Genomic DNA, 22,090 nt, shown 5'->3' with positions numbered 1-22,090 from the left:
CAGTAGCGGGGCCTTGCTCTCTACCTCCTCCTGACCTCCTCTCTCGGGTTCTGAGTCTCTGCTTGACTGCATCTTTTGGTTTGGCGGCATTCCGTCAACCCAAAGTGACCGCCATGGAGGTCCTCCAGCCATCTAGCGGCATCCGGGACGCGGGACGTTGTGCCATGCGCGGATCCTGTGGGCCCAAGGTTATGTTCGGGAAACCCTTGCCATGTCCTTACGACGGTCCACCATCGGAGGTGAGCTTGTTAATATTGCTCTCGACATGAACGTATTCCAACAAGGCCTGGCAGGATGACGTCGACCGCGAGCTCCTCACAACTCTCTGCGGTGACGAATTCGCCCGCGGACCTACCTGCTGCACAACCGGCCAGCTGGAGACTTTGAGAGACAACCTTGGCATGGCCGAGAATCTGATATCCTCATGTCCCGCCTGCCGGAACAACTTCCGCAAGTTCTGGTGTTCCTTCACCTGCTCGCCCGACCAGGGCAACTTCGTGAATGTCACCTCGACGCAGACATCGTCCACCGACGAAACCGCTGTCGCAAGCGTAGACTTCCTCGTCTCTGATTCGTTCGGCACAGGATTCTACGACAGTTGCAAGGACATCAAGATGGGTGCGACGAACGGCTACGCGATGGACCTATTAGGCGGTGGCGCGAAGAACTACCACGAGTTCCTCGAGTTTATGGGCGAGGAGAAGGATATGGGAAGTCCATTCACGATCAATTTCCCCACCTCCATACCCTCCGAGATGTCTCCATTGAACGTTACCGCCCGCAACTGCTACGACAACGACTTGGGCAGCAAGTGTACCTGTATAGACTGCGAGCAGGTCTGTCAAGCACTCCCTGAGATACCCCCACCTAATGCCGAGCCAACATGTCATGTCGGTCTCGTGTCGTGCCTCACCTTCATTCTCCTACTCGCATACGGCCTGGCCGTCCTCTCCTTCATCCTTGGGTACGGTCTCCAAGTGACCCTCCGCAGACGACGAGAGAAATCGTACGAACGCCTAGCTCTGGCTACGGATGCGGATTCGCAGCATTTGGTCTCTCCTCGGTCGCATACGCGCGGACTCGTTGGTGCATCCTCTCTTGCATACGCAGATGGGGAGGACTCTACAGCGACGCAGTCCGAGTCGCGCCGTCTCGGTCGCGGAGCATCGCTCCTTGACCCTATTGAGACCGTGCAACCTCGTCATTACAGATTGAACAACGTGCTTCGTCGTGCGTTCTACAAGCTCGGTCTATTCGCATCTACATACCCCTGGCTCAACTTCGCCCTCGTGTTCACCCTCATCGGCCTTCTGAACCTCGGATGGAGGAACTTCGAGATTGAGACTGACCCCGTACGTTTATGGGTTGCTCCCGACTCGGAGAGCAAAGTGCAGAAGGAGTTCTTCGACGAACATTTTGGACCATTCTACCGCGTGGAGCAGGTCTTCGTCACGTCAGCTAACGGATCATCCCCAAGCGACAAGGAACCCGTCCTGTCGTGGGATCATCTCCAGTACTGGGCAGATGTCGAGGTAGACATCCGAGAGTTGTCGTCACCAAAGGGATACACTCTGTCAGATGTATGTCTCAAGCCAGCGGGACCTGATGGTTACTGTGTGGTGCAGTCCGTCATGGCATGGTTTGGGAACGACCTCTACTCCTACGACCCGGATACATGGGCGTCACGACTGGTCAGCTGCGCGAGGCAGCCGGTCAACTGTCTTCCTGATTTCCAGCAGCCACTTGCGCCACAAATGGTGCTTGGCTCCGTACCCGAGGATGAAGATGGCGCGAAGCAGTTCCTGGATGCGAAGGCTATGGTTATTACCTACGTCGTACCGGACTCCCTCGACCCCGCGGAGCAGGCGAAGGCAATGGATTGGGAGTATACCTTGCGCAACTACCTCGAAGATCTTAGCCAGAGAGCCCCGCAGGAGGCAGGCCTTGAGATCGCCTGGTCGACTGGCGTCTCGCTCGAGGAAGAGATAAACAAGAGCACGAACACAGACATTAAGATCGTCGTCCTGTCATACGTAGCGATGTTTTTCTACATCGCGCTCACTCTCGGCAATGGCTCCGGAACGCGCGAAGAAGATGGTCTATGGACCTGCCTTGTGCAATGGGCAACGAACTTGCCCAAGTTCTTCTCCCAGCCTTCTGGCTCTTCCACACTCTCGCTGGACTCCCGCCTCGCCCCCACCATATTTCCCCGTCTCCCACGCGGACTGTTCGTCGGGTCTAAGTTCACTCTTGGCTTGTTCGGTATCGCACTAGTCATCCTATCCGTCTCGTCCTCCGTCGGCCTCTTCTCCGCGCTTGGCGTCAAGGTCACTCTCATCATCGCAGAGGTGATCCCTTTCCTTGTGCTCGCTGTCGGAGTCGACAACGTCTTCATCCTCGTGCATGAGCTCGACAGGCAGAACCTCCTGCACGGGCCAAACGCGAGCTCATCCATCACGCCCACGTGGGCATACTCGGACACCCCGATGAGTCCTACTCAGTCGCGTACTCGGTCTGGGCTTGAGTCCCAGTACGACCACGAGCGTGACGAGTCGCTCGAGGCGCAGTCCACACCCCAGTACCTCGCGGCTGAGGAGCGCGTGGCTAGGACGCTTGCGAAGATGGGCCCTTCGATCTTGTTGAGCACAGTCACGGAGACTGTGGCGTTCGCGCTGGGTGCGCTGGTGCCAATGCCGGCTGTTCGCAACTTCGCACTGTATGCGGCTGGTAGTGTGTTCTTGAATGCACTGCTGCAGATGACCGTGTTCGTCAGCGCGTTGGTTGTGGATTTGAAGCGCGTCGAGGTGAGTCATTGCAGAGCGCATCAACAAATCCATTCTGAAGTAGCTTTCTTTGCAGTCCCACCGCGTCGACTGTTTCCCCTGCGTCAGACTGCCACCCCGGATCGCGCTGTTGGAGGCCCCTCCTACTGGTAGCGGTCTTAGCTTCCTTGCACGAGTCATCAGGAAGTACTATGCGCCGCTCTTGCTCAAGCCCCTGGTCAAGGGCGTGGTGCTCCTGACATTCGGCGGTATGCTTGTAGCTTCGGTCATCTCCATCCAGCACATCAAACTTGGCTTCGGTGAGTTCAGTTTGACGTTGAGGAGGGGAGAGTTTTTATAACCCTGCATGCAGACCAACGGCTGGCCTTCCCCTCGGAATCCTACCTAATCCCCTACTTCGACAACGTTGACGCCTATTTGGACATCGGTCCTCCAGTCTACTTCGTGGTTCATGATGTTGACGTTACGCACCGCCACGGACAACAGGAGCTCTGCGGCCGCTTCACCACTTGTGCGCCCTTCTCCGTCGCGAGTAGCCTTGAGCTCGAACGTGGAAGGCCGGAAGTCTCCTTCATCTCGCAACCCGCTGCTTCCTGGATTGACGACTTCTTTAACTGGCTTGACCCCAACAAGGACAAATGTTGTCGCGTACGCAACAACGACCCGTCCACGTTCTGCGGCTCAGGCGAGTCCCCGCGGCGTTGCCACGTCTGCTACAAGGACCACGATCCGGCATGGAACATCACCTTGGAGGGCCTGCCCGAGGGCGATGAGTTCATGATGTATCTCCGCCAGTGGCTCATCTCCCCGACGGACGAGGACTGCCCGATCGCCGGCAGGGCGTCGTTCGGCGACGCGCTCGCGCTCTCATCGGACCGCATCGACGTCGTCGCCTCGCACTTCCGCACGTTCCACACACCCCTCAAGTCGCAGGCGGACTTCATCAACTCCTTCGCCGCCGCACACCGAGTCGCGGACGACCTCGCGGCAGCTACGGGTGCCCAGGTGTTCCCGTACTCGCTGCACTACGTCTTCTTCGACCAGTTCGCGCACATTGTGCCGATCACGGAGCAGATCCTCGGGCTGGGGCTTGCGGCCGTTTTACTCGTGACTGCGCTCCTCCTCGGGTCGTGGCGCACGGGTACGATCGTCACAAGCGTTGTCGCGCTGACCGTCGTGACTGTCATGGGTGTCATGGGCGTATGGGGCATTGACCTCAACGCGATCAGCTTGGTTAACCTGGTGATCTCGTTGGGCATTGCGGTCGAGTTCTGTGCACATGTCGCCAGGGCGTTCATGAGCGCTGGCTCGGGCTTGCCCGTGGACCACCCTGCGGGACAGAAGGAGCGCGACGAGCGGATGTGGATCGCTTTGGTGGATGTTGGGCCTTCCGTGAGTGCCGCTGGTACTACGAGCGAAGGACTGGACGGCTGACTCTTGCTACAGGTGCTTTCTGGCATCACATTCACCAAGCTCATCGGTATGTGTGTGCTCGCGCTGACCCGCTCGAAATTCCTTGAGGTACGTAGTCCGACAGCGGAAGCACCGTTCCATACTAACATGTCTTGCAGATCTACTACTTCCGCATGTGGATTACCCTCATCATATCCGGTGCACTACACGGACTGGTACTTTTGCCCGTTGTTCTCAGCTTGGCTGGTGGATCTGGTTTCCCTCAGCAAGAAGCCGATGAAGAGTGGATGTCCCATGCCATCCGCAACGATTACGAGTACACGTGAGTACGCCTACTTGCCAGCCCAAGACCATGTCTGATCAAATGCCCCACCCCCTTACTTACAGGCCTTTCTTGGCCGATGACGACTCTGCCATGAGCGACTGACCTTATCTTACTAGATAATTTGTACATTTAGCATAGCGCATGGATATACCGGGACGATTGTTTACATGACATAACAAGATTTAGAGCAGCTACCTAAGAACAAAGCAGAATGAAACATACACATCGACAGACAATGAGGCAAACTCAGTCCCGGGGAGACCTCGACCTGCTGTCTCGGATATCGTCGCGACTGTAACTTCTCCTGCCGCGGCTAGGCGACCGAGAACGGCTCCTGCTGCGAGAATATGCAGAAGATGAGTAGTAGGAGCGCGAGCGAGAACGTGAACGAGACCGAGGCGTGAGCGAGCGGGTACGCGACCGGCTGGATGCGACAGAGTAGCTGCGGGAGCGACCGCGGTAACCTGTGCCACCACGCTCGTAGCTTGGAGACCTCCTCCTTGGCCCAAGACGGTCTCCGCCACGTCGAGGAGGCGACCGAGACCGAGTGCGCTCGCGGGAGTAGCGGCGGTCGCGGTACGAGTCGCGGGGCGGGAACCTGCGGCCACCTGGTGGCGGGCGGCGGTAGTCGTCGAAGCGGCCGAAACCTCCACGACGTGCGCCGCGGGGTGGGGGAGAGCGCGAGCGGGACGGAGTGCGGGAGAAGGACTTGGCGCGGCCGTAGCGTGACGGGCGTGGGGGAGGACGGGGGGATCGAGAGCGAGAGCGGGAACGGGAGCGCACGGGGAGCTCTGAGAGTTCAACCTTGACGACGTTGCCATCGAGCTGGCCGCCGTCCATGTGGGAGACGGCTTTTTGGGCGGAGGAGGGACTTGTGTACTCCAGGGCAGCCTTGCCTCTGTTCTGGCCCGCTGGGACGATGCGGGGTAAGAGAAGGGTATCAGGACGTGGCTTCGGGTACTCACATTTGCCGTAGAGTGGTAGGTCAATTTTGACGATATCTCCGTAGAAGCCGAAGATGGTTTGGAGATGGGACTCCATGACATTGCGGGTGAGGTTCGTTACGACGACCACTTTCGCATTTGAGTTTGCGGGCGGGGAGCCGTTGTCCATGTCGACATCCTCGTCCCTGAGCGGATGTGGCGAGCGAGAGCGGCCGCGAGTAGACATGTCGGGTGCAATGGCGAAGGAAGGCAACTAATGGAGGACACGGGAGTGCAGGACAGAGGACGCGGAGAAACAGACTGAGAGACCTTGGACGTCAACGCGGCGTCACGTCCTACTACGGTCACAGGGAGTCACAGGCTAGCCGTGTGACGCAGATCTAGCGCCCGATTGGTGGAAGGCTAATCTGAGATTTGTCTGACCGATCGAGTCGCCTTCGAGCTCTGCAGTCATTCGAGGCTGGGGTCTCTGCAATTCACTACTTCTCCATCTTCCACCATGTCAGATGCTGCGGGTCCATCTACCCCTCATGCGAACACAGAGAAGAACGCGACGAAGCCGAGAAAGAGGTTTGTTGGGAGCAAGACTGCAAAACCATCCAAGCCCGGACATCATCCTGTCGTTGCAAACCAGATCCCACAGGACATCTTGAACGATGCTCAGTTAAACGCGGCGATAAAGCAGCTACCGTCCAACTATTCATTCGAAATACACAAGACAATACATCATGTTCGCAAGAATCAAGCCAAGATGGTCGCGCTGCAGATGCCGGAGGGGCTCCAGATGTTCGCCTGCACGATCGCTGACATTATCGAACGGTGCGCATGTTGTTTCTGTGCAAACAAACTCGCTTATCTAACATCTATATGTGAAGGTTCACAAATGCACTCACCGTGATCATGGGTGATGTCACATACGGGGCATGCTGTATCGACGACTACACGGCCGTTGCTCTTGGGTGCGACATGCTTGTACACTATGGGCATAGTTGTCTCGGTACGTAACACGTCCGACCCAAGTTATATATGACTATGCCTGACATCCCTTTGGCGTCCGCAAGTGCCCATTGACCAGACCACCATCAAAACGCTGTACGTCTTCGTGGAGATCGCAATTGACTCTTCGCACCTCGTACAAACCATCCGCCTCAACTTCCCGAACGATCGACAACGCTTCTACGAGTCACTCCTGGACTCAGAAGAAGAGCGCGCCCAGATACCCGCTGGCCAGCTCCTAAGTGGCGGAGGCCATCTTCGAATAGAGGGCCCTTCCCCGGACGAACACGACGAGTCCGATCACTCTACCCAACACCCTCAATCCTCTCCATCACACGAGCTTACTCGCTTGGCATTGGTCTCCACCATTCAGTTCGTCTCGGCACTTTCCAACCTCAAGGATGAGTTGTCGGTCGAATCCACCAACGCGGAGGTGCCTCTGATGCCTGCGGGCTTGATCGAGGGCCCGACAGATACCTCGGCAGACTACAGTCAGGCTGTCGGCAAGCCTCGCCTGTGGACCGGGAAGTACGACGTCTCGATACCAAGGTCAAAGCCCTTGTCTCCAGGAGAGATCCTTGGATGCACGGCTCCACAGCTCAACGATGTCGATGCACTCCTGTACGTACAGCCCTCGTCTGCTAGAAGGCCCAAGACTGACATTCGTATCAGCTACCTCGGAGACGGACGTTTCCACCTCGAATCCATCATGATCGCGAACCCAACTGTCCCCGCCTTCCGCTACGACCCCTACTCCAAAAAGTTCACTCGAGAACGGTACGATCACGTCGAGATGCGCACCGTCCGCGACCAAGCCGTCCAAACCGCGCGTCGCAGCATCACCTCCTCCCCTTCTGCACCTCTGCCCGAGCCTCCCATGTGGGGCGTCATTCTCGGCACGCTCGGACGCCAAGGCAGCTTCAAGCAGCTCCGCGCGATCACGCAGCAGCTCGCGCAGGCTTCCTCACCTATCCCGTACATGCCGATCCTCCTCTCCGAGCTCTCGCCCGCGAAGCTCGCGTTGTTCAACCCGCACATAGCCGCCTTCGTGCAGACGTCGTGTCCGCGGCTGTCAATCGACTGGGGGTACGCGTTCGAGCGACCGCTGTTGAGCCCGTATGAGACTGCGGTTGCGGTGGGCAAGGCGGCTGGGTGGATGGCGGATGGACAGGAGGATGCGAGGGAGCGGGCCAAGAAGGGTGGGGTGTATCCAATGGACTTCTATTCTGCGGGAAGTCCATGGGCGGTGGCGAGAGCGAAAGCCATGTATTGAATCACCTCGTATCAAGCGTTGCGTTGTACTTTCTACTCTGTCTCACAAACTATACGAGTAAGCACAGCTTCAGGGGACCACGCAAGCGCGAGCTGTATTTAGTAGGGCTGGCTCATTGGACACTACATAGTGCAAACACGAACACAGTTCTGTATGCGGAAGGCGGCGACACACGGGTTTCGATCCGACAACAGGCAGAGCCGGTTAATCGTCCAAGCAGATCACTGAGACGACTGGCTCTTGCTTGACACGCTTGGAAGCCGGGGAGCCACTGCGTACCGCCAGCCTCGAATCGGCGTCACGCTTCTGCGGTACGCCCGTCGCGCCGTCAACTGCGTTCACGGAGTCGGTGCGCATGGACGACGAGGACGAGGCGGTATCGGGCGGACGGGGTGAAGCATGTGCAGGCTCGGCAAAGTCTTGACGTTCCACTTCCTGTTCCACCAACAGCTCCTCCATTGCTTGGTCGATTTCTGAAGAGCGCGGAGGTCGGTTAGTGAAATCACAGACTAATGCGAATAACCGAATACTGACCCTTTGCACGACTGGCCACGACCTGCACCCAGGCCCAAAACGACCTCTTCGTATTCTAGTGTGTTCAAGTTAAGTTTCTCAGGTACGTTGAGAGGAAGTCATGGCTTACCTTGGAGGTAAAGTCGCCCCAGCGCGCCCTGTTTGTCATGGTTTCGTCCCATCCGTCCCGCCGTTCAAGCTTGTACCTTGCCAGGTCCCGTATGTCGTCCTCAGTCACCTTCAGACAAGTCGGTCGCACCACTTTCTTCCGAGGGCGCGACTCTACCTCAGAGTCGTCGGCAGGCACATATGCGTCTGAGCCTTCTTCTTCCGTGTCGTCCTCCTCTCCCTCATATTCTTCTTCTCCTTCATCGTCACAGTAGTCAAGGGCCGCGTGCTCTCCTGATTGGTTTTGGGCGAATGTACCGGCTGCAGCGCGATGTCTGGCTCCCGCGACTCGGAGCATGGCCTCTGCGAGCTGAGGATCAGTCTCCCAGTGTCTCCTCCACGCATCTGCAGAACGGTGGGGTGCCTGCGCGATCCGTCAGCTTTCGTGGGCGTAGATATTACATCAACGCACCTCTCGACTGAGAGCACGACATAGCTTGAATTTGTCCGGAGTAGGCCCATCCCGTTCAAGTCTCCAGCGCAAGAATTGGATGAAGAAGATCTTTTCCTCGTTGGTGAACTTCCCGATCCTGCCTGACTCTTGTGTCGTAGCGGGCTTTTGAGGAGGCTTGGGCTTCACGCTCGGGGGCAACAAAGGGGCTTTCATCCCAGCGTGCTGGGAGATGAGCTCGCTCAGACTCGGCCCATGGCATGCAGCGTTACTGGAAGTTGACGTGGGAGGCCTGCGGGACAACGAAGTCTTGAGGGGCGAACGTGGCAGATGATCAGGCGTCCTCGCCCTGCGACTGGATGTGTCCCGGGCTTTGCCACTAGTGGAAGTCGAGCCAGACGGCGTCGAACTACACGTCATTAGCGAGCAGAACGAATGACAAGTGCGATCCACTTACTGCAGACGCGACACACTCTCCTGCACACCAGACGACGAGTGCGCGTGGATCGAGACGTGCTGGCGCGAAGACTCCACACGGCGCTCGTTTGTCGTAGGGTAGAAGCGCTCGAGGTGTTCCAAGAAGTAGTTCTTCCATTCTGCACAGAGACGAGCGCATATAGTCATGAGTACGCACTTGAAAAGTGCACAGGGGGGCTCACCCATTTCCGTGTGGCCGTTCACCTATGAGCAGGGTGGGTCAGCTTCAAGAATCCCACTCGATGCTTGGGCTTCACACACCTTGTGCAACTTTTCCAGAGCTCGACAAGGGTTCAAGCCGCCAGCCCGTCCTTTCTTCAATGCGTCGATCAGGACCTTTTCATCGCTCGGATGTGACCCGACTCGTCCAGACGAAGGTGGTCCTTGCACCGCCCCCGTCAAGTTGTTTGTTGACGCCTGCTGCAACGCTACGTGCTGTAGCTGACCCATGGCTTGTGGTTGAGGCATCCCTGGCCAACTTGATTGCTGAACTCCTGTCATACCGAGCTGCGTTGGCGACCAGCCCGACCAGTTGAAGAAGGGCAATGGCATTTGCGGATACATTTGCATCGACGTGACACCAGGACCAACTTGCTGAGTTTGCCCTTGCGAAGGAGCCTGTGACTGTACGAAGCTCATCAGCGTCCCCATGAGATGAGGCGGAACAGGGACTGGGTTCATCGTTGCAGCTAGTGATAGTGATCAGCAAGTACTAGCGCAGGCGACGGTGCGAGGATGGAGGAACGCGGAAGGGGCTCGAGGTTTGTCTGGATTATAGGCAGTCATTATATATGCGAGTACAAAGGTTTCTGGCAGCGGAGATGACAGCAACTGAGGCAAGAACTCCATGGCCATCTTCGACGCTCGTGGACGCGTCGTGGCATCGATGGATCTTCTCTAGTAAGCGCCTATGCCCATTCTGGCCACGAGATGCATAAAGGATATGCAAGTATGTAGCAACACAATCATCGCAAGAAGAAAGTCGCAGATTGCAGCGGACTCAGTGGTGCAGAGGGTGACTCCTAATCCGAGTCTGACAGTAATGAGATGCACTCCACCGGCTCTTGCTTGATGCGTTTGGATACTGGAGACCCGCTGCGAATGGCCAGCCTCGAGTCAGTGTCGCGCTTTTGCAGAACACTCGGCGCCTTCTCTGCGTTGGCGGAGCTGGTGCGTCTGGACGTCGAGGAAGAGGCGGCATCAGTCAGTGGAGGTGCTGCATGGGCAGGCTCAGGCTCAGGAGATTCTGGCTTCTCTACTTCTTGCTCCTTCCGAAGCTCCTCCACCACCGCGTCGAGCTCTGAGGGGCAAGGGGCAGGATCCAGTCAACGAATGCGATGGATTTGATCGAAGGGCTGGACACGAACCGTCCCCGCGATATGTAACAATGAGCATCCATGCTGCATGTGACCGTTTTTTGTTCTACAATCATCGTGCGTGAGTGCCCGTGAGGCGAGCCATAGAAGAGGACGTAACTTGCCTGAGAGGTGAAGTCTTCCCATTGCGCCTTCTGGCTCGGGAATTCATCCCACTCATGTAGTCGCTCCAGCTTATACCTCGCCATTTCGCGAAAATCTTCCTCAGTGATTCTTTGCGGTATAGATTGCATCCTCCGCTTTCTTTTCGGGGGGTGTGAGGGTGCGGCGTCCTTGATATTTGCATCGCCAGACGCATCTCCTGCCTCATCCTCCGCCTCCTCATCCGTGTTGTCTTCTTCCCCTTCCTCGTCCGAGGCAGAAAGGGCAGACTTGCCTGCTTTCCCACGTGTGGGAGCACGGTCCGCAAGACGACTCTCGGCCTCCGCAAGAATGCTTCCAGGGAGCTGAGGGAAAGTATTCCAATGGGTCTTCCAGGAATCGACAGACCGGTGGGGTGCCTACACCACGCCGCCACCCATCAACAATCATCGACACCAGCATCCTATCATGCCAACGCACCTCCCGATGAAGAGCGTAACACAGCTTGAGCTGGTCCGGGATAGCTCCATCCTTGACTCGCTCGAGGCGCCACCGCAAGAACTGGATGAAGAAAATCTTCTCTTCGTTCGTGAACTTCCCCATCCTCCCGCTTTCGGGCACAGCCGGTTTCCTGGGAGGTTCAGGCTTGACGTGCGGAGGCAGGAGTGGAACTTGCACGCCGGCATGCTCGGAGACGACCTTGCTTGCCTTCGAGTGTGCGCTGCCGGAAGTCGACGCAGGCAGCTTGCGAGAAGGCCCAGCCTTGGAGGAGCGAGCAGACTGAGGCGAGGGTGAACGCGACGAGTCGCTGCTTGCGCTGCGATGAGATACGACACGAGCTTTGCCTCTTGCAGAGGCCGAGCTGGACGGCTTCGGACTGTATCCTCTTGTCAGCAGATGGACCAAGCATCACATGCAGATCCACTCACAGAGACCGGGGCGCGTGGTCGTGCGTGGAGGAAGACGGGGGCTCGCGACGAGATGCAGTATGAGGTGGAGCCTCGATACGTCTGCCGTATATAATGGGCTGCAGGCGTTCGAGGTGGTCCAAGAAATAATTCTTCCAATCTACACCGACATGGCAAACGCGCGTCAGTACAAAGGAGAACGTGAAGTGCATACAGACCAGCCCACCCATTTCCGTATGACCGTTCACCTATCAACAAGCTCAGTCAGGCATTCCCCTTGATCCTACCGAGTAACGAAATTTTCGTGCCCTCACCTTGTGCAGCTTCTCCAACGACTGACGCGCGTTCAGCCCATCTGTCCGGCCCTTCTTCAACGCGTCGACAAGGGTCTGCTCATCTCTGGGATGCGACCCAACCGGAGGTCCAGACGAGGCTCGCTCCTGCATCGCCGCGGCGACCGCCGCCACGAGGTTGTCCATCCAAACCTGCTGTGGCGCCGCTACCTGTGGAAGCTGGCCGGTAGCCTGCTGTTGAGTCACCACTTGCCACTGCTGTTGCTGCTGGCCTCCCGCCATGCCAGGCTGCGCGGGCTGGCCTGGCAAGTTGAAGACAGGCCCGGGGAACCCAGCTGGCAGCTGCATTTGCGACTGGTACGCCTGCATCGGCGCTGCAGGCCCAGCTTGCTGAGGGGCCTGCCCTTGCAGCGCTGCGTTCATGAGCGTGCCCATGAGATAAGCGGGGACGGGGACCATATTCATGCTGCCGTGATAGTGCTGCCCAGCTGGTCGCGGGTGTGTGTGGTTGTCCTGGTTTAAAGAACAACACCGCGCGTCCGAGTTCACGTCGACCAGTGGCACAGGGTGCGGATGGGAGAAGATCAATGCCGATAGAGGAAAATCATTTAGCTGGGTCTAGTTGTGCAGTCATTACGTACATCAGCCCAATATTCTAGCAGCGGAGGTGAGGGGAACGTGGTTGCGGAATGTCACGAACGGAACTTCAACGCGTCGATACGCGTCGACGCGTAACGCGCGTTTCGGATCTGTGGAATAAACGCCCTGGCGCGATGTGGGGGGTGACATCGATCAACTGTACTGTACAGTAAGTAAGTCAAGGGCCTCGGGCGACAGCAGAGAAGTTGCAGAGTGACATTCATTTACCTCTTCCAGAATGTCAGAAACACTGCCGGGGGCCTTCAATCCCCCTCACTCATGCACACAATCGTCGAGCTCACTCACAGCATAACGGTCTCCAATTGACGACATATACAAGCAAGCAGGTCCACCTGCGAATGTCGGAGACACGGACGAGCGAGTCGGTGTCACATAAGCTACCTACGGGACGAAGCATGCTAATGGGGGAAGGAGACGCGGGGTAGAAGGGAGGAAGAGCAAGGTGGCTTCGTCGTATGCGGGCGTACGGAAACAACGTGCGTGAAAACGAGAGTACACGTACACGAAGTAGGAGGAGGAGGCAGGAAAGGGCGAAAACGACGAGAACACGGGTGATTGGGGTGGGGAATACGCGATGGATGATGTATGGGGTTTTCTGGATTTTCCGTATGTTTTTTGTGCGTTTGTGGGATGGGTGAGACCGAACAATGCAGCAGAACAAACGTGGATGTGAAGAACCAGAAAAGGGTAGACGAGAGGGTGAGGAGAGCGACGTGAAACAACATTAGGGGTAGCGAAGCGTGAATGTACGGGTAGGTGTTCTGTACACGAGAGAGACCAGATAGTGGAGCGGCGTTATCAAACAGCGAGGGCAAGCAGAACCGTCCAACGTGCGGGAATGCTGATATGCGGCGCATGGGGTCATGAACAGTGGTGACAGGGGCTCCCCGGCGCGAAGCAGGCAGGGGCGCATAGCGTCCGCTGGACCCGTTCGTGTGCCGATAGTGGCGAGAATAGATACGAAGTGCATGATGATCTTCAGCAGTAGCCAGTGAGAGAGTCAAATAGGGCAGTCCTTCGAGACAGGATGGATATGTCGTGGATGGTGGAAAGCCCGGATAGAAACAATGTGATGTGCGAGAGACGTCGAGAAAAGCCGTGGCCGGATATGCGGGGAACTGGCGCGCGATAGAGAGCGGCGGATGAGCGACCCTGCGCTTGCGCAGAGCAGCTCGGAGTGGGGGGAGGTGATACACCAGGGGACCGGCGGAGGCGGATTATTATAATGAATGCGTGGAAGGTACCGGGAACGGGAGTCGGGTGCAACTATCTAAATCTCCGTTGCGATTCTAGACGCGTGTTGTACAACCTCACGCCTTCAGCGAGGGTCGGTGGAGCCCATAAGGGCGGTCGTAGGAGGTGGGAAACCCGATGCGATCGTAACCAACCCAGTGCGAGGCAACGGGAGGCGGGGCAGCATACTGAGCCTCGGTGCCACGCACGTCGCTGTACGGATGGTCGAACTGCGACTGCGAGTATGAGCGCACGCGTCCAGGAACCTGTTCAGCGATTGCCTGGCTGTATGAGAGGGAATGCGACCGTGCGTGCCCATGATGACCGCCAGTCATTGCATACCCGTACTCGAAACCAGGGACGGGAGCTTGATACACCGGAGGAGGGACGAACACGGGAGGACGTTGGATAGCCTCCTGCCTGGGCATATACCCACCCACCGGCCAGGAAGTGCGATGCATATCCATCCCAGCAGGCTGGTATGGCGGCGGGGGTGGGGGAGGTGCCATTGACAAGTGGGAGACTGGTTGCGGCGCAACGTACTGACCGTGGCCACGAAGCTGACCACGGACAATAGGTTCGTCTGCAGCAGGGCTCCACTTCGCAGGCGGCGGGAGAGTGTGTTCAGGAGCCTTCGCATACGGCTCCGCGTTGAAGTTGTAGACGCGCGAGCTGACGCGCCTCCTCGGCAAGTACTCCTCCCTCAACGGGCCATCTTCATCCAAGTCAATTTCCAGAACGTCGTCCGCGGAAGTCTCGACATACTCGACTTTCTCCTTGCTGCGCTCCTCGAGCCCAACGAAGACCGGTTGAGGCGGGACGGTGCAGGTTTGGGCGTCGGTGCCCTCGCAGCCACACTCGACGGGACGAGCATTGATAAGCGTCTCAATGGCCTGTCGCACGATGACTTGCGGGCTGCTGGAAGGGCGAGAGATAGGCTGTGGGAACATCGGCGACGACAGGCCCTGGTGATAGGCCATAACCTCGGAGAGCCATCCTGCCCACTGCTGGGGGCTGATGTTAAGGTCGTACTGGAAGATGTCGAGAGCGAGAGACTCCAAGCGATTCAGCGAGCGAATGGGGACGTTGGAGATGGTGTGCCTGCAGGACAGATAAGTACGGCAACTCGATAATTCGAAAGAGATAACATACCAAGTCTTGTTGGAGAAAGTGTGATCGTCCAACCACTTGTTCGCCAGCATGCAGCCAAGCAGAATCAGGCGGAAAGGGGCATAGGCCTCGATGATCTCCCTATCCGTGCCGAGGTGCGGTTCGCCTAGGAGCTCAGCGCGGAAGCGCATTTCCTTGGCATGCTCGGGCCCGAGACTGACAGGACTGAAGAATACCGGCAGGCGAACGATGTACCACAGGGCAAGGAAAATCGCCGACGGCTGCAGGAGAGTGGACAGCAGCATGGAGTGAGTGGACGCCACAAGGTGGCTCGGAGGCGAGCTTGGATAATGCTTGGCGAACGCCCTGAAATCGGATGTCAGTGAAGGCAAAAGTGTGGATTATTGCGGGACACTTACGAGGGCTGCGCATACTCGGGCGAGAGGCATTTGCCTGTAGTGCAGACCTTCCAAACAAAGTTGACCATCCATTCGGACAGAGGGGCCGCCAACTTCTTGTATGCGGCGGTTGCGACGGGCGTCACCACGGAATCGGCAACCGGCGCTTGTTGAACGGGCTGCTCGACTTGGTAGGTCTGGCACTGGTAGCAGGAGCCATGGTATCCGTCGTGAGTAGCGTACACAGGCGGCGCTTGAGACACCTCGACGTCCCTGCTGCGCTGCATCGCCGGGGCAAACTGCGCCTCAGCAAAGGCATTGTCGACGAACTCGGCGAAGGGAGTCGCTGGTCCCACGGGGCTAGAACCGGGCTCCGCACCTGCGGCCGGCTCAGGAGACAAATCATCGGGGACTTGGGGAGAGTAATCCTCGAGCACTGGACTAAATGCGCCCTTCTCGTAAGAAGCGTACACTTGAGTGGCGTCGGGGGCGGAGTAGGACCGAGTGATGGGTCGGGTGAAAGCGGGGTAGCCCATGGCGACGTCGGAGTCGGTGGGACTGTCCTCAGCCATGCGCTCGTAGTGCTTCTGCTCGGTGGGGGAGAGATCCGCCACATAGGTACCATCCTCACTCTGCCAGTCGCGCATGGCAGCGGGGTACGCACACATTTCATCATCCAACTCCTCCTGGGGGAGATACATGTCGACGTAGGACTGGGGGTCGACGTGGGTAGCACGGACGGGCGGAATGCGAGCTTGCGCAAGCTGTCCTTTAATAACCGGAGCGTCTTCCGCGGCGGTCAACCCTTCGTTAAAACCCTGGTAGGTGCGGTCCGTGGAGGCGGAGTCGTCCTCCCAGATGCGGCGGGGCTTGTTCCTCCTCCAAGAGGGGAGGGAACTGATCCACTCCTCCCTCGTCGCAAAGGATGGCGGAGGCCCCTGAGGCGGGAGAGGCAAGGAGTGGGTCAGGTGCTGGAAGAGGGAAGATTTGCTATCAGGCTGAGAGGGATGATTGATCTTGATTACGGGGTGGGCGGGTTGCTTGGTGTAGACGGGAACGGGAACGGGCATCGGCAGGGGAAAAGAGGTCGGAGAGGGTCACAGACGACTGCTCGACCGGGGAGGGTGGGCAGAAGCTATGACGTTGGGGCCGGGGGGGCTGCGGCGTGGATTGAAGGGGCTTGAGGCCGGTCGTAAAGTAAGTCGTAAAAGGAGACAGAGGAAGGGGAAGACCGAGAGACGATGTCTGTGGATGGGGCGAGTGGCAAACGCGCAGCGAAGGCGTGCCTTTTTGGATGCTCGACGGAGAGAGGGGAGATCTGGCACTGGCGGCGGCCGTAGCACCCTAGAGACCCGAGCGGTGAAGATATCGCTGGTGGGTTAGAACGCCCTCTCCTGAGTCGACGCCGTCGCAGTCGTCAGTCGCGAGAAAGAAGGAGGAACTGGGGACGATGGACCGACGAGGAGGGGGTCGATCCTGGGGGGGGCCAATGTCGTCGTGGCTTGAGCACAAAACAACCGCCGCCTCTTTCTGCGCCCCCACCCGCTTACGTCAGCGCCTCCTTCCCTTCTCGGCATGCTTTCTTACATACGCCCGGGTCACCCTTGGCTCAGGCTCAGACGGAGACACACTGCCAGTGCCCGCTGCCGTGCTTGACTCGTGTCTTCCATAACCACTGCGGCCAGCGTGCCCCCGCGTTCCAAACCTTGCTCGCCCCGCAGCCGTCTGCGCGCGTCCGCTAAACGCCGCCGCCCACGACGCGTCCGACGCGCGATCCCAGCTCCTCCTTCCCCCAGCCACCACGCCCAACATGGTATTGCCCCAGCTGTCCTCCTTCTTCTCTGCACAGACAGATGTTGACGACCCGCCTCCCCAGCAAGTCGGCCTCGACTCCATCACCCTCGGCCAGCTCAAGGCCATGGTCGGCTCTGCCCCGAAACCAAAGGTCCGCGCTTCCCAGGTCCCTGACCCTGTCCGCGTTTGACGCATGCGAACAAGTAGCAATCCTTCTACGACTTCCGATACGACGACGAGGACCATGTACTCAACGAGATTGAAGAGTTCTATTCATACGTCGAGATGCCCCAGGTCGCAGAGAATCTCAAGGCATGGGAGGGCTCCTTTCCCGGAGGTCCGTGTCCCTCCTCACACAGCTGTGGGTATCCTCTGACGCGTCGCAGAATGGACATCCAGCTCCTTCGCACAGCGCAAGGCGCACGTAGAGGTCCTCCTCGAGAGTTTGGAGCATCGCGACGCTGAGATCCGGTTCACGAACGCCCGCCGCCTGTTTTACGTCCTTCAAGGTTACCTCTGATGTCTCCCCCACATCGTGCCATCGCCTCACCGCGCCTCCAGGTACCTTTGCCGAAACAACGTCCCCGGAGGATCAACTGCATTGGATAATTGAGAACTGCAAGGTCGTCAGAGCCGCAAACGGCCTGACCAACATCATTGAGGCTATCAAGATCGCTAGCTCAAAGCATGACCTCCTTTGGTGAGTCATTCTTTGTCTTCTTTGGTCGGTCAATGGTGGGTCAGGGCACAAAGTGAGATTGTCACCCGTGTGAAGAGTCGCACCAACCCGTGTAGGTGAAGTCTACGGCACCATACTTTGCCCTGGCGAGAATGTATGACTCGTCTCTCTCGCGCGAGACTGCGCTGACCTGATGCCTTGCTGAGATGTTCATGCACATGCTGCCGGATCGCTTGCCGCGTTTCGCGGCTATGAGCGGTGCGCCGGAGTACTGGTTGTAATGCATGGACGTGACGTGATCGCGTAGTTGAGACTTCGCTGACCCACTTGCTCAGCCTTCGGGCGAGCTGAGCTGTCATTGTTGACAAGCTCTCCAACCTATGTTATATCCCCTATGTTTCAAACGTCCCATCACGCAGTACTAATTCCCGCCGTAGTAGCCTGTCGGATACGGATGCTGCGCACTTCAACATCTCCCCTCAAGAGAAGGCGGACTTCATGGAGGAAGTGACTACGGAGCTATCAGTGTATCTAGGGATGCTATATCACATGGTCGAGGTCTTCAAGGGACACGACGACTTCGCCGATGAGCTGAGTGAGCAATGCCGTCTGCCGACGGGATACGACGCTGATCCCCTCTGTCCTTGGATTAGTGAGCCTCGACCCACCGCTCCCCGTCTATCTATTCAATGTTGTGGCTGGCTTGCGGGACAAAAGCGCCAAGGGGTACCCTGTGAAGAAAGTAAGAGTCCTTCTCAGGACCCGTGATGTTATCGGATGCGTCTCATGGCCCGCGTCATTAGCTCCTGCTAGTCCTTTGGAAGACGATCCTGACGTGCTGTGGGGGGATCCGTGAACTAGCCTCCGTGAAGAAACTCACGCGGGAGCTTGCGGAGCTTTCTCCTGTTCCAGAAGAAGGTGCGTTCCCTTCTTGTACGTCATCGATCCTCCCAGTCCTGACGAGTCCTTCAGCGGTCCCTATCAAGGCGTCTCCAGTAGACCTGGAGCTTTTCCGACAGGAAATTTCTGTCAAGTATCCGACGTTCAATCCCAAACCCGTTCATGTGCAGGCCTCAACACCCGTGACCACCGCGAAGCTCTCACAAGCATATTCACCTATCCCCGTTCGGCACCACTACGAGCACGATGGTGGCGAGTCACAGCAGGACCAATCGCACAGCGGCATGCCGCACCCATACAACCCCTCGCAGCCTGGATCTTCCTTCCGCTCTATCCCCCAGCCGGCCACCCCAGCGCCCTCGCCACCACCGTCCCCCAAGCCCAAGAAGCAGCAGTTCCAGACGGACCAGAACCGCCCATTCCTCTTCCCCTTCTCGCGGAGCCGCGTGGGCTACAATGACTCGCGCCTCGTCCCCTTCGCAATCGACGAGGCAGACAGATTGTATGCGAAGCACATGTACGTCAGTCTGTCCCTGTGGCAGATGTGGAAGACCCGCGAAGAGTGCATGACCGTCGAGAGCGGTCTGGAGTACCTCCGTGGCGCCGAACGTCCCGGCGAGCCCAAAGTCGCCCCCATAGTGAGTCTAATGTGTTCTGCTCTCACATGATGTGGAATGGAGATGCTGATGAGATGCACGCCGCAGTCGCCGTCACAGGACGAGGAGGCTGGGGAGAGGCTGCCCGATGTAGCACTGCTCGACGCGAAGATCGCGGAGGCGGAGAGGGCCATCGCAGAGGGCGAGACGACAGGCGAGAAGCGCCGCGCGATGGAACGCCGCGAAGACCTCATGCGCCTGAAACGAGTCGAACAGATCTATGTACGTACGCTCCACCCTGAACGTGGTCTGGTTCCGTGCCTCGTTCATGCTGACTTGTTCATCCAGGGCGCCGTCCTGCCAGTGTTGTCCGGGTGGGTGCTTGTTTTGCTCAAGTTGCTCCTGGCAACCGCCTCGACTGTAAATGGCGGGCCTCCTCCCGCTGGTGCTGGTGTTGGCTTCCCGCCAGGAGTGGCGTCGCGTGAGTATGCGTGGTCATGTCTTGTGTGAGCGATTTGGATGACTGACGATGCGCAGCGCTTGACCAGGCGCCCCCGAAGCCTGCGACGCTTGACGAGACAGATGTGACGCGGCATCGCGAGATTACCTCCAAGGCGGTATCGGCCATCCTCCTCCTGACCTTGAAGTGGTTCAAGATGTCCCGTGAGTCGTCCAGAGATACGGCGACTAGCCTCCGGTGTTCTAAGTTCTGATTACGGGCGCAACACGACCACAGACGTGATGAAGTTCCACCACCTTGGACAGCTGCTGTTGGATACGAATTGTCTGCTTCTCATCTTGAAGATCTTTGGCCTCCAGGAAGTATCCACTGCGATCGTGAACAAGGCGGATTCTCCAGAGACCAAGTAAGTGCACGCACGTTGGCGATGCTGATCAGTGATAACTCAACGTTCTTTCACCGACATCACCCCCGCGTTACTCCCTGATCCGTGCGATACCTATTTCCTGTTCTGTAGCTTCTTCCGGTACTGCCAAACACATTTCGCGCGGAAGTCCGAGCACAGCGGCACTCAGGCGCAAATGCAGCGCGCATCGCGCCAGACCATCATCCGGACGACCGTCCTCCCGAACGGGCAGAAACATGATGAGGAGGTCGACCTGTTGACCGACTTCTCGTGGCGCAACTTCTTCTCTACGATCAATTTTGCGAAGATCATGCAGAAGCTGTCCAAGCACCGGTCGCATCGGATCCGCATGCTTGTGCAGTACAAGAGCTCTGTAAGTGCCCCCTTCCGCTATACCAAGGACGCTGTGTTGGTGGTCATCGGATGGCTAACCGGATGGGCAGGCGGTGTTGAAGCGGATGCTGAAGGTGCAGCACCCCATGCTGCAGCTGCATGTCCTCAAGTTGATCAAGAGCCAAGTCCCGTTCTGTGGGCGGAAATGGCGGCAGTGTACGTCGTGCCTGTTGCCCCACTTGCCGTCGGCAACCCCCATCTAAGTTTTGCCTTTGCGCGTCCAGCCAACATGCAGGTCATCACGGCTATCTATCTCAACTGCAGGCCCGACCTCCGGGATGAATGGCTGACAGGCATCGAAGTCGACGACGTGTACGAGGCGCAGGTCAGTCGTGGTTTGGAGTTGTCACCGAAGGTCCTGAGCTTACCTCATGTGTAGGCGCAAGAGCAAGCGTTACGCCACCTGGTGAAGTTCTGTACGTACATTCCACTACCACATCTGTCTGCTCTCCAGCCGCGATACTCGCTCATGACAGGTCTGACTGGCAATCCGCAGACAACAGCAAGCGCTACGGAGTGCAGACGACGCACCAATCAACCGCACACCGCCGAGCCGCGAGCATGTCGCACTCGCTCGAAGGCTTGCACCCCGGCCCGGAGCTCTCAGGCATGCTGCGGCCCGTGCAGACCCCGAACACGGTCGACGCGGACGTCTTCCCGCCCCTGCGCGCGCAGACGACGGAGCAGTCGATCTTCCTCCCCTACGTCACCGAGGATATCGCGTTCGAGGAGGAGTACGAAGAGTACTTGCGGTGGTCCGACGAGCACTCGGACACGAGTTCTCAGGGTTCGTCCGCATGGGCGCGCCTGCCGGAGCTCGTGCACGACATCGCGGACAGCATCAGCGACAGCGAGAGCATCGTCTCGATGGAGCTCAACGACGACACGCGGCTCGAGTCCGGCAAGGAGGCACGCGACATGCCCGATGAGAACGTCAACAACTGGGAGGTGAGTGCTCTCCGCTCTGCGCTTCCCACAGTCACCTCCGGTGCTGAGCGGGCCCGAACAGCACATGAGCCCCAAAACTATGGCTGCGCTCACGAAGTCCCCTGCACATGGCCGGCGGTCGAGTTCCGGCTCTGGGAGCCTCCGGCCTGTGCTGCCGTTCGAGCTTGACGAGGGCACGGCGATCGACGACAATGAGGACGAGGAGGAGCTCGGGCCGATGCCGAAGGAGCTTTCTGGGCCGTTCCAGTCAGGAGGCGGTGTGGATGAAGTTGAGTATGCGTATGGGTAAGTTTCTTCTGCTCGTTCAGAGTGCATGAGATTGGTGCTGACAACGCCGTTGTAGCGTATGATGTTTCATGACTATTATGAGAAATGGATACCTCTGCTGTACATTATATAGAATGTCTGGTTCTCTTATATAATCGCTGCGTTTGAGCTGTAACAGTACAGTGTACTCACATCTGGCGTCGGAATGACCCCCGAGTGATTCGCCTCTCCACGAGGATAGCCAACTCTGGGCGTCTATCACGTGACCGTGTTGACGAGATCGTGGGAAGGCCACTTGCTTTGTT

At 57.9% G+C, this 22,090-nt stretch overlaps 8 protein-coding genes across 8 annotated transcripts; 3 read left to right on the top strand and 5 right to left on the bottom strand.

Annotated features, from left to right (window-relative positions):
- Positions 1 to 9: 9 nt before the first annotated feature.
- On the top strand, positions 10 to 4,718 carry L226DRAFT_477589 (multidrug efflux transporter AcrB transmembrane domain-containing protein). Its single transcript, XM_067676757.1, has 7 exons — positions 10 to 239; positions 294 to 2,804; positions 2,860 to 3,082; positions 3,136 to 4,175; positions 4,230 to 4,304; positions 4,355 to 4,518; positions 4,584 to 4,718. The coding sequence occupies exons 1-7, from the start codon at positions 114 to 116 to the stop codon at positions 4,621 to 4,623; spliced, it is 4,179 nt and encodes a 1,392-aa protein (XP_067541786.1). The 5' UTR covers positions 10 to 113; the 3' UTR covers positions 4,624 to 4,718.
- On the bottom strand, positions 4,579 to 5,742 carry L226DRAFT_529632 (RNA-binding domain-containing protein). The gene is made up of 2 exons (XM_067679659.1): positions 5,487 to 5,742; positions 4,579 to 5,432 (listed from the first exon to the last, which is right to left on the bottom strand). The coding sequence occupies exons 1-2, from the start codon at positions 5,689 to 5,691 to the stop codon at positions 4,768 to 4,770; spliced, it is 870 nt and encodes a 289-aa protein (XP_067541785.1). The 5' UTR covers positions 5,692 to 5,742; the 3' UTR covers positions 4,579 to 4,767.
- Positions 5,743 to 5,909: 167 nt separating this feature from the next.
- L226DRAFT_477588 (diphthamide synthesis protein) lies at positions 5,910 to 7,967 on the top strand. The gene is made up of 4 exons (XM_067676756.1): positions 5,910 to 6,284; positions 6,341 to 6,462; positions 6,527 to 7,082; positions 7,134 to 7,967. Exons 1-4 carry the CDS (start codon positions 5,965 to 5,967, stop codon positions 7,732 to 7,734), a joined length of 1,599 nt encoding a protein of 532 aa, XP_067541784.1. The 5' UTR covers positions 5,910 to 5,964; the 3' UTR covers positions 7,735 to 7,967.
- Positions 7,939 to 9,964, bottom strand: L226DRAFT_566004 (uncharacterized protein; the record flags this gene model as incomplete). Its single annotated transcript, XM_067683853.1, has 7 exons — positions 7,939 to 8,207; positions 8,269 to 8,323; positions 8,378 to 8,779; positions 8,828 to 9,215; positions 9,264 to 9,402; positions 9,466 to 9,487; positions 9,545 to 9,964. 7 exons carry the CDS (start codon positions 9,962 to 9,964, stop codon positions 7,939 to 7,941), a joined length of 1,695 nt encoding a protein of 564 aa, XP_067541783.1.
- Positions 9,965 to 10,305: 341 nt separating this feature from the next.
- On the bottom strand, positions 10,306 to 12,406 carry L226DRAFT_566003 (uncharacterized protein; the record flags this gene model as incomplete). The annotated part of the gene is made up of 7 exons (XM_067683852.1): positions 10,306 to 10,583; positions 10,651 to 10,705; positions 10,755 to 11,159; positions 11,221 to 11,617; positions 11,670 to 11,808; positions 11,875 to 11,896; positions 11,963 to 12,406. 7 exons carry the CDS (start codon positions 12,404 to 12,406, stop codon positions 10,306 to 10,308), a joined length of 1,740 nt encoding a protein of 579 aa, XP_067541782.1.
- Positions 12,407 to 12,710: 304 nt separating this feature from the next.
- On the bottom strand, positions 12,711 to 13,684 carry L226DRAFT_132037 (uncharacterized protein). Its single transcript, XM_067672271.1, has 2 exons — positions 12,809 to 13,684; positions 12,711 to 12,742 (listed from the first exon to the last, which is right to left on the bottom strand). The coding sequence occupies exon 1, from the start codon at positions 13,456 to 13,458 to the stop codon at positions 13,000 to 13,002; it is 459 nt and encodes a 152-aa protein (XP_067541781.1). The 5' UTR covers positions 13,459 to 13,684; the 3' UTR covers positions 12,711 to 12,742; positions 12,809 to 12,999.
- A 227-nt stretch (positions 13,685 to 13,911) lies between these two features.
- Positions 13,912 to 16,412, bottom strand: L226DRAFT_542401 (uncharacterized protein; the record flags this gene model as incomplete). The annotated part of the gene is made up of 3 exons (XM_067682123.1): positions 13,912 to 14,935; positions 14,987 to 15,310; positions 15,364 to 16,412. 3 exons carry the CDS (start codon positions 16,410 to 16,412, stop codon positions 13,912 to 13,914), a joined length of 2,397 nt encoding a protein of 798 aa, XP_067541780.1.
- A 662-nt stretch (positions 16,413 to 17,074) lies between these two features.
- L226DRAFT_499308 (N1221-domain-containing protein) lies at positions 17,075 to 21,957 on the top strand. Its single transcript, XM_067677710.1, has 20 exons — positions 17,075 to 17,155; positions 17,219 to 17,287; positions 17,344 to 17,473; positions 17,523 to 17,645; positions 17,698 to 17,836; positions 18,253 to 18,410; positions 18,469 to 18,557; positions 18,619 to 18,733; positions 18,788 to 19,353; positions 19,420 to 19,593; positions 19,660 to 19,792; positions 19,849 to 19,974; positions 20,048 to 20,177; positions 20,289 to 20,550; positions 20,621 to 20,726; positions 20,795 to 20,895; positions 20,950 to 20,986; positions 21,067 to 21,518; positions 21,580 to 21,803; positions 21,862 to 21,957. Exons 1-20 carry the CDS (start codon positions 17,153 to 17,155, stop codon positions 21,866 to 21,868), a joined length of 3,144 nt encoding a protein of 1,047 aa, XP_067541779.1. The 5' UTR covers positions 17,075 to 17,152; the 3' UTR covers positions 21,869 to 21,957.
- Positions 21,958 to 22,090: the final 133 nt, after the last annotated feature.

The sequence above is a fragment of the Lentinus tigrinus genome (genome assembly GCF_003813185.1).
Source record: "Lentinus tigrinus ALCF2SS1-7 unplaced genomic scaffold L226scaffold_2, whole genome shotgun sequence".
NCBI lineage: Eukaryota > Fungi > Basidiomycota > Agaricomycetes > Polyporales > Polyporaceae > Lentinus > Lentinus tigrinus.
The sequence above is the reverse complement of the archived record's forward strand: the minus strand, read 5'-3'. Positions and strand labels throughout refer to the sequence as shown.

Excerpts from the sequence above, each read along its gene's own strand:
- L226DRAFT_477589 (XM_067676757.1), top strand. The coding sequence starts at position 114 with ATGGAGGTCCTCCAGCCATCTAGCGGCATCCGGGACGCGGGACGTTGT. Across the intron at positions 3,083-3,135 it reads GCACATCAAACTTGGCTTCG|ACCAACGGCTGGCCTTCCCC; the intron begins GTGAGTTCAGTT and ends CCCTGCATGCAG. Across the intron at positions 4,519-4,583 it reads CGCAACGATTACGAGTACAC|GCCTTTCTTGGCCGATGACG; the intron begins GTGAGTACGCCT and ends CCTTACTTACAG.
- L226DRAFT_529632 (XM_067679659.1), bottom strand. The coding sequence starts at position 5,691 with ATGTCTACTCGCGGCCGCTCTCGCTCGCCACATCCGCTCAGGGACGAG. Across the intron at positions 5,433-5,486 it reads CCTACCACTCTACGGCAAAT|CGGGCCAGAACAGAGGCAAG; the intron begins GTGAGTACCCGA and ends GCATCGTCCCAG.
- L226DRAFT_477588 (XM_067676756.1), top strand. The coding sequence starts at position 5,965 with ATGTCAGATGCTGCGGGTCCATCTACCCCTCATGCGAACACAGAGAAG. Across the intron at positions 6,463-6,526 it reads CTATGGGCATAGTTGTCTCG|TGCCCATTGACCAGACCACC; the intron begins GTACGTAACACG and ends GGCGTCCGCAAG. Across the intron at positions 7,083-7,133 it reads AACGATGTCGATGCACTCCT|CTACCTCGGAGACGGACGTT; the intron begins GTACGTACAGCC and ends CATTCGTATCAG.
- L226DRAFT_132037 (XM_067672271.1), bottom strand. The coding sequence starts at position 13,458 with ATGCGCCGCATATCAGCATTCCCGCACGTTGGACGGTTCTGCTTGCCC.
- L226DRAFT_499308 (XM_067677710.1), top strand. Across the intron at positions 18,411-18,468 it reads CGACTTCGCCGATGAGCTGA|TGAGCCTCGACCCACCGCTC; the intron begins GTGAGCAATGCC and ends TCCTTGGATTAG. Across the intron at positions 20,551-20,620 it reads TTGTGCAGTACAAGAGCTCT|GCGGTGTTGAAGCGGATGCT; the intron begins GTAAGTGCCCCC and ends CCGGATGGGCAG.